General features: G+C 36.2%; 1 protein-coding gene across 1 annotated transcript; it reads right to left on the bottom strand.

Moving 5' to 3' along the window:
• Positions 1-3,258: 3,258 nt before the first annotated feature.
• On the bottom strand, positions 3,259-9,393 carry LOC135729868 (taste receptor type 1 member 1-like). The gene is made up of 6 exons (XM_065247758.1): positions 9,218-9,393; positions 8,498-8,795; positions 7,593-8,333; positions 5,273-5,485; positions 5,068-5,188; positions 3,259-4,193 (listed from the first exon to the last, which is right to left on the bottom strand). Exons 1-6 carry the CDS (start codon positions 9,391-9,393, stop codon positions 3,259-3,261), a joined length of 2,484 nt encoding a protein of 827 aa, XP_065103830.1.
• Between the last annotated feature and the right edge of the window lie 363 nt (positions 9,394-9,756).

Genomic DNA, 9,756 nt, shown 5'->3' with positions numbered 1-9,756 from the left:
GAATAGCTGTATTTTTGTTAATGTAATGTTAACAAAGATTAACAAATACAGTAACAAATGCACTGCTTACAGTTAGTTCATGTTAGTTAATACATTAACTAATGTTAACAATAAGAATTGTAAAGTGTTGCCAATAATTGCATAGGACTATAGAAATATTATGCTCTGGGGGGGGGTGTTAGGGGGCTTGTGAGCAAACCAATTGGTCGGGTCATCGATATGTCCCGGTTTTTTATCAGACAAGGGTTGCAACCCTATTGAGCCCTGCCTTGCGCATAATTTTCTTGACATTCGTGGATAAATCAGTTGCCAAGACCTCCACATGTAGGCCGTTGTCAAGTAGATGGTCCAATCCGCGCCTGAGGACAACAATCTCCATAGCCCCTGAGCTTGTGGTCTCTGTCACCTAAAAAGGGGCATAATAAGAGATAGAAATGACAAAGTTTGAGCACATGCAAATAAAATATTCTTCTTAACATTAATAGTAATTTTAATAATAATAATAATAATATGAAAGTATAAGTTGTACCCAGGGCTGTCTGACTGGCCATCAGAAGAAAGGTCTGTCATTTTTCCATATTGCTGGTCCATGAACACTTTCGCCAATAAAATGCTTTTCTGTAGTTTAAATTCAGCCTGAATGACTGGAAGCAAGTTAGAGTTTTTTATGTCATAGAATGTGCTGTTGCGAAACATATGAAGATTGATAAGTTTGGCCTACTCTTTCAACTTGGTGAATGTGCTTCAAGTACTGTAAATAGTATGGCAGCAGCAAGCAGGAGGTTAGATTGTGGCATTCCACGTTCAGAGGGACATGATGGCCAAGTTCCACCGTGACCACCTGCACAATTCCACTTGACCCTCATCTGGGACCCAAGATAGGACACTTCTCTTTTTTCTATGATGGTGGCACATGTTTGGCAGAATCTGAACAGTTCTAGTACCTTGGACTCTGACACTACTAATTTTTTCTCCTGCCAGCGGATTTGTGCAGTTCCCACAGTCTGTGTCTGGTTTGTAGGTGGTTTGTGTGGCTTTCAAAGTCTTAATACTGGAAAAGCTGGTATTCATATCTTCTGGAAGTAGCACTGCTGGGTTTCTTGAAGGACTTGCGTTTCTCTGCAGAAAGATAACACAGTAAACACTACATACCAAACAGATAAATAATATATATATATATATATATATATAGCTTTTCTCATCAATGTCTTGTTGCGTTATGAGCACTGTTTTGATTTTAAATACAAGTGATAGTTTTATTGTATATCGTGTAAAGTGCAGATAATTCAGTGAAAAATCAGAAATGTATGTATGATCTCGTTTTCATGTAGACAGGTGTGGAGGGAGGGGAGGGGCTGTGTGTGTGTGTGTGTATGTAAAAGAAACCCAGTCCCGGTAGATGTGAAAGTCGGCACACCTCTGATCTACTGGCCGTCCTTCAACGTGATGCCCAGCTGATGCCTGACCAACGATCACCGGCAGAACCCGCTTAATCTCCGCTAAATCTCCTTATCCATTCTCCCAAGGGTTTTTCCCTCCTAGGACTTATTTTTCCTCGGATAAAAGCCCAGGTTTTTTTTCTCCTAGGGGGTTTTTCACCCCGGGGAGGCAGCCTTTTTGGGCTTTACTTAGCTTCCTCTTTTAGACGTTACTTTAGTAATACGTTCACTTATAATATTGAGTCATAGCCGCAGCAAATTTTAACTGCTTATGCTATCATGTATTTTGTTGTGCTATCTGTCGTGTTTTTCTGTGCTTTTCACTGCTTCTATTTATGTAAAGCTGCTTTGAAACAATTAACTTGTGTGAAAACACTATATAAATAAAATTGAATTGAATTGAATTAAATTTTTGGCCTTTGACACTGCAAGTTTTACAAAATGCCTTCCAGGAAAATGTTCTTCTAAAATGAAAGAACAGACCCATTGCTTTCAAACAAACAATAAACAAACAAACAAAACAGGAAAATAGGTTTCATGCTATCTATATTTTTTTCTCTGCTTATAAACTCTTAAATATGGGTATTTTTCTTTAAAAAAAAAATCTTGTTAGAGATTAGATTTAGAATGATTATCAAAACATACACAAAGTTTTAAATGAGTAAATAACGTTTTTGCTGCAGTTTTATATAAATTGGGTAAGCGCGGCATCTAGTGGATAATCAAGTTTTTTATGCAAAATTTTTTCCTTAATTAACTAGATAACTTGTCAATGGCGAGGTAAGAGTTATGATGTGGTGATATAAGCAAACTTGTACTGTCCTTTAAGAAATTTAGCGGCGACAATCTGAACTAATTCAAGACATGCAATTTTTTAAACAACACAGTAGAGGGAATTGCAGTAATAGGTGAAATGTCAATAAAACATGGATGGCAACTTCCAGCGATTCTAGCACCTACCACAGCATTGATATGTTTATAAAATTTTAGGTTACTATCAAGAAACACCCAAATTTTTAACACAAGCTGTAGTAAAATCAGAGAGACTACAAGGATCAACATTGCCAGTACTTCTATTGTCAATGGAACCAAAGATAATAACTGCATTTCAATGGCAAGTAAATATGTGTGTCATCTGCACAACAAAAAAACATGTTTACTAAAAAAGAGCCCATAAGGAGCATATAAAAAGTAGTGCTCTAAAAGTAGTACCACATTAGCAACACACACTGAAAATATTAATCTCTTGAAGACGCTGTCAATGTGAAATCAAACAAACCGTTATGTAATACACATGCTGTTATTATTTCCTTAGGCACATCAAGAATCAAAAAATAAATTGGCATACCAGATAACATAGAAAAAAGCAACAAAACTGTTTTAAAAACTAATGTCATTGTCATTTGCGCATAATTAAAACACATTAGTAAATTAGAGCCCAGAATCGATGTTCATTTTCTATTTTTATTAACATGGTGGAAAAAACTATGATCTCTACTGCTTGAGTGTAGACTACACCAAGAATTAGAACATTGTGATTTTTTTCTGTATTATATGAGGTCAATACACATGTACAGCTACACAAAATTCTAAAGTGATTCATTACTATACCACATAAAAAAATCTGTGATGACTACAAACACAGAATGATCCACTTTGTAAGAAACGAATGCTACTTAACAAGTGTAATTAACAAGGAAAACAAAGCATTTTCTAAAATCTCAATTAACTGATTTGTCATCCAATGTCTCCATCTTAATAACTAACCTCTTACATAAGGAGAATTCCATCTCCGTTTGTGCAGCATCATTGTTGCGATTTAACTTCTACTAATAGTTTGTGTGTAATTCTGAATAGATGTTTGAAAGTATGCAGCAGTGTTTTTCTTTGGTTGAAATAACATGATGTAAGATTTTGGTATGAAATAGCTGAAGAGAATTCCATATATACTGGTTATTTGGGCCAGCGCATTCAAAAGCAGGACGTATTTGCTTTTGAAGCTGAGATATATTGTGAAGTATGTAATCCAGCTCAGATAGTACAAAAGCAAACTAAAGGTAATCGATTTGGCTTCATTGTAATTTTTGGGCAGATCTCTTCCCATGTAAGAAAATGAGATGCACAGGAAACCAAGAAACCAACTTATGAACAAAGCTATGCTGATGGTTACGGTGTTTCTTCTTTCACAAGTTAGCATAATTTGGTCATTAAAAGTTATTGAGTCCCTGACGGGATCGTCAGGTGAGACAGTTGCCCATAATACACAAGAAATTAAATGAATAAAAGAAGACGACACAATGAAGAGCCACTGGCCGTTGTGCTTTACCCACAAGCTGTGTAATTTAGGGAACTCTGCAGCCATTTTGAAGACACAAACGATTTGAAAGGAACGAACAGTCAAACAAGAGAGACAGATAGTGAAGAAAAATGTAAATATAAAACTTCTCAGAACACAATGTACAGATGTGGGTTGTCCAAAGAAAAAGAACACACTTGCGCTAGACATTGTTAAACACGCTAACATTAGGAAACACATGTTGCCGCCAGCAGATCTCACCACTGGTGTGTTGTAATTGTAGACAAAAAGACAAAAGATAAAAGTGAGCAGAGTAATCAGACATATAGTAGAAAATATGACAAGAATAGAGGGGATTTCTGTGATCTGTAGATAGACAACAGTACGTGTTTTACAGGTTGTGCTGCCTTCATCAGACCATTGACTCTCTGCACATGGAAAACAGGTATAGGGGTCTCCTAAAAATAAATAAATAAATAAAAACATATGAATGTCTAGTATTACAGCCAAAAGTATTGTGTGTAAGAAAGCAAATGTGTTGATAATCAGACAGCTTAATATGGTAATCACAGCTTAATATGATGGATATACGGAATATAAGCCAGTGATATTTTATGAATGCTCATTTAGCCTTTAAAAAACAAGCATATCTTTTCAGTGCGGGCAGTGCTTTAAGTGCCCCAAAAGAGGTGCCGGTACTCTATTTTTGTTTTGTTTTTTGCTGACTCGACTCCTTTTTTGAAGGGGTTTTATATTCAGCAGTCAACAGACGACCTTGTAAAAAAAAATCCTTTTATAAGTTTGTGGATTTGCTTGAGCTAGAAATAGCTACTGAACATACATAAAATGTGCAAAAGGATTTTGAAAAAATACCATAAGAAAGGAAAGAGCTACTGTAGAGCTTTTGAACATAGGATATTAAGTGTTCATTGTATTTTCATTTTAACCGAGCAGATATGGTTGCGCGTTTCACACACAAACAAAAGTCTCAGTTTCTGCTCTCGGTGGGACGAATTAGGATGCGTACATTAAGGGCGCTCTAAAAAGCCGCAGCGCAGCCAAAGGATTAAATTAAACCTCTGTTTTTAAACAGATGTGCAAATGAGCGTTCCGGTACGCTAAAAGCACGTTCTGGGCGCACGGAGAGGTGGTGGTACGCTCAAGAGCTATTTTTGGAAGTGGCGGTACTGAGTACCGGGGCGTTCCGACCCACTTAAAGCACTGAGTGCGGGGTAACCAGTTTCATCACATCTTTAAAAAAAACACACCTACGAAAAAGGGTTGAGGTAGAAGTTGGTATTTTAAAAGGTAAAATATCAAGAAGGTACGTACGAGTATAATCCACATAGGTATTCTGAAGACATTTTTTACACCGAAAACAGCATATATGAAATCCCTCACGCACCCTTATATGTCCCTCGCTGCACTCAACTGAGCAGTTTGAGAAAGGAACCTTGATAGATGAAGAAATTGACTTTAATTCTTTGTCCAAAAATGTATAGAATTAAATGGCAGCTCACCAAGACAAATAACTTACAGAGGTATTGTTACGCCAGGGCATGAGTGAGTTGTCGATGGTAAAATTAATTTCTGGATACGTGTCATAAGTGCCCACCATCTCAATCCGTGGAGGATTTGTTTCAGTGTGCCAGAGCACTACAGCGTAACTGATGGTTGGATCACCATTAACATCATATTTCACCTGACGGCCATTGAGTGGAAAATCCAACTTCTTAATTTCTCTGAGAAGCTGTTGTGAAATGTGGTAAAAAAACGAACACGTTAAAAACAAATGAAAACAATAATAACTCTCCAAAAATGTATAAAGTGATTATTGAAAGTAGGGCTGTCGATCTAACACAAATGATCTTTAAGTTATCTTTTGGGAGGTAATTTTCAGCCAAAATTTATGTGATTAGATTAATTAATGGACTAATTATGCAATTAGTTACGTAAAAAAAAAATAATAGTATACGTAAGTTGACACTTCAACCACCAAATGTAAACCCTTATGAACATTTCTGTAACACTTTCTATGAAGCCCCTATTTATAATGCATTATAATGCAGGCTATTTCCTTATAATAAACTTTATAAAATGTTAAACCTAATAAATAATTATAACAACAATTACAATACATTATAATACTTCATTGTTTGTGGTAATAGAACGTTTAACTTTACTTTTAGAAGTTTTATGATTTATAACACATGAAGAACTCCACATAATGTATTATAAGTGCAAGTTATATATTGACAATTTAAGTGGTCTTTTACTGATCTTGCAGTGCAGATGTAAAGTTACAAGGTTTTAAACAATCAAAAACATAAGTAGTAAACTTACAATGAAAAACATGCAGATATAGCAGGCAGCATATTATAAATTAGTATTGCAACAAAATATTTGGCATATTCAGAGTAAGTCTGGGGAGAGCAAAGACTAGTTTTCCCACTCGATCGACAGCTTCTCTAATCGGTCATCTCAACCTTAGGGGATTGAACTCGTGAGAGGTGAAAAGGACCTCTCCCCCACTCACCTTTGCTTACAGTACGCCAGTACCCTGCTCATGAAGCGAGACCGCAGCCCCCACCGGGGTTGCAGCTCGCTGTGAGACCTGCCCTCCCTTAGGACAGTTTTTCCACGGGCACTCTTCACTTGGACAAACCTCGACTATCTCCGCAGATTAATCCGTTCAACAGAGTAACGTGAGGAACAAACCACGCTACGGACAACTCCAAGGACCCCGTCACCTGACCACAAACCCAGCGTACCATACGCAAACGGGCCTCACAAAAGGCAACGCAAGTATCCCTTGTTCATTCCTTGTGCTAAGTTATTGCCCCTTATTAATTAAGGTGATTCTCAGAGTTTCTGATGGTTTGTGCAGAAGTTAAAAAGTCTATAGTGATTGCCTTTCTTTTTCTCTCTCTTAATTTTCCATTCTTTCTCTCTCATATATGTTTCATGTTTATTGTTTGTTTGTGTGTTATCTATAGTTAGCCTTGTGTGTTTTTTGTGGTGTAACGTTAGTTTAATAAACCCGTTTTGAATTGTAATTGAATTGAATTTCACCATTGAATTGTATCTGTGTTCAATGCTCATGAAATCAAAGTCAATTTACAGTATCTGCATTTCGATCTTGTTTTACATGCTCTTGGTGTAATATACTGGATAGCAGTAGTAAAGTTATTTCCTAAAGGCCACGGAATTAATTTCTTAACGTACAATTATGAGTATATTTGGTGGACGAATGCATTAATTAATTGTTATTATTTTCTGATAAATCAGTTAAAACCTTATTAATTTAGTTAATCACAGGTTAATTATACTTATTATTCCCTTTCAGTTAGATCTGGGAATTCCCTTAGATTAACGTAGTGTTTCGGTCGGAGGTTCATAGTGTATTAAATAACGTTATTTCCTTCCTTCCACTGAATCGCTACACTAATTAGGCTTTAAGTGTTCTCTACGGGGCTATTAGCGTTCTGCAGAATGCGTACCCACATGGACTGTTCATTATTGCTGGATATTTTAACAATTAAAAACTCAAATCAGTGCTCACTCAATTCCATCAGTATGTGAACTTTGTGACGAGAGGGGTTAACAGGCTGGATCTTGTTAACACAAACATTCCCGGCTTGTACAGTGCGGAGCCTCACCTCCACCTTAGATACTCAGACTCTAAACCGGTTCTAAAGCAGATGAAAACCTTCATAATGCATTATAAATAGGGGCTTTATAGAAAGTGTTCCCAAAAAATCTATTATAATATGAACATAATACATATCATTTTCAAAATGCGATTTTAATATTACTATAGGATGTTAAATTTTTTCATAATTAAAATAATCACTTACCATGTATGGCTTAACTGTTATGTTTCTGCGGCATTCGTTCATGTTGCACTGCAGAATTTTATGTAACGCATGAGCTATGGAATATACAGAAGCATAGGCACCAAAGGAGAATGTGGGGTTTTCGTTTAAAATTTGCTCTGCAGTCAACAACGGACCTTCCTTACATTCTTGATTGCACATCCTGCTCTGGACTACAGCATCACTTGTATTATCTTTATTCATTTTTGCTTTGTTTTTATAAATAAACGTATCAAATCCAGGCAATGACAACAATCTCTCCGTAATGCCAATAATTTTACCAATTTTCTTAATTCCCGGCGCATTTAAAAGCTGCTGATCCATAGCCCATGTTTGACTTGCAATCCAAACTTTGTCCTGGATGTTGTTTGCTATGGCTGCCCTCAGTATGTTTTCTGCATACATTGCCAAAGAAAAAACCACAATGACATTAATGTTCAGCCTATTGATATTTTTAAGTGTTTGACTGTAGTTTCCCTGCATTGTGACAGTCTCTTGATAAGCCAAACAAATGCCAGCATTCCCAGAATACTTGTAAAACAGGTTTAGGCCATCTTCACTGTAATTGTCTGGGCCTCCAAGAAAAGCAACCCAGTTCCATCCAAACCACAGGATGATGCGAGTAATCATCTGTACCAAGTCATTGTTGCTAGGGATTGTTCGTAAAAAAGATGGATACTTAAGTTTATCACTCAGTTCGTAACTGGAAGCTCCATAATTCACCTTTGAAAGACAAGAAAACATTACAATGTTAAGTGAAATATTTATAAAAAGAAACTGAATCTTTTGTTTATCAATTTATCACTGAATTGATAAATATCAGAAATAAATGTTCTTGTTTGATGCCATCTATTTCAGTGTTATATTTAGAAATAAACATAATTTACCATCGGTATTAGGTCAATTGCCATAAGTGGTGAAACAGCAATACTTCTTGAGCTTCCATATGGCCCTGTTAAAGCAATGATTTTAGACTGATGATTGTTGAGTTTTTCCCGAGGTTTTATTGATCCATTCTGTGAGAGAAAACTGAAGACTGAAGGGAAATTCTTTGTTTCAGAACAATGATCAAAAACTTCATAACCCAGAGAGACATTTGGCAGCAGGGTGGTTGAGTTATTAATCTCTTCAACAGTAAACCTCATGACTTGAAACAGAAGATAACCAAATGTTGTGAAGGTTTGCCTAGAAATGCATTAGTGAAAAAAAATTATTTCACAATTACACTGTAAAATTGATACCAGCCCAGCAAGCAAAAACCAAGACGTTGAAATGACGGCTAACTATAGACCCAATATAGACCGGCTATGAGTAACCCACTTCTACCCTAAATAGCGTTGAATTTGGTGACATGACATTTTTTGTCAAAATAACTTGAAGATGTATGATATTCCAACATGTAGGCAGTGTCAACAGGTCTTCAAGGTGTTTGCTTTCATTTGTTTTAAACTTATACGTATCGTCTATTCTTGGCCTATGGTAGACGTCTATAGGATTTTCACTGACAGCCCAAATTTAGCCTGGTTTTAGCCCAAATTGCTTGCTGGGAGGTCAGTATAATTTCATCATCCACCTTATAAAAAAGCAACGAAACGGTTCTTGCTTACCGTTTACATACGATGGCATCCGGGTACAACATGGGTACCACCTGTTCAACTTCATGCATTGGAAAAAGGCCACCCAGTAAGTAATCTCCATCTAAATTGAACTGGGATGATGAACAAGAAACTTTGAAAAATATAGAAGTAGTAAAGGCCACAAGGAAAGTGCGACTCAGAAACATGATTAAAATGCACTGTTGCTCATGAAACAGGGATGTGTTTATATACCATACTTTAATTTGCGTAAAACCACTGCATTTTCTGACACAAATGTTAATTTTCATATCTAAATTCACAAAGAATACATTAATCAGTCATTAAGTAGAGCATTTAACCACACCACAAACAACAGATAATGCAAAATAAATCACTTTAAATATACTGCGGCAGTGGGATTTATTCAACACGTTATCTAATTCATGCCATCCTTAAATATAATAACAAGTCGACTCAATCATTTCCCAATGAAATTCAGAGAACTCAGTCAAAATAGGGACTAGCAACATTTAATCAATAACACATTTTACAAATAGGTTAGGATAGTA

Source organism: Paramisgurnus dabryanus, chromosome 11, assembly GCF_030506205.2.
Source record: "Paramisgurnus dabryanus chromosome 11, PD_genome_1.1, whole genome shotgun sequence".
NCBI classification, from domain to species: Eukaryota; Metazoa; Chordata; class Actinopteri; order Cypriniformes; family Cobitidae; genus Paramisgurnus; species Paramisgurnus dabryanus.
This window is presented reverse-complemented; position numbering and strand designations above follow the sequence as displayed.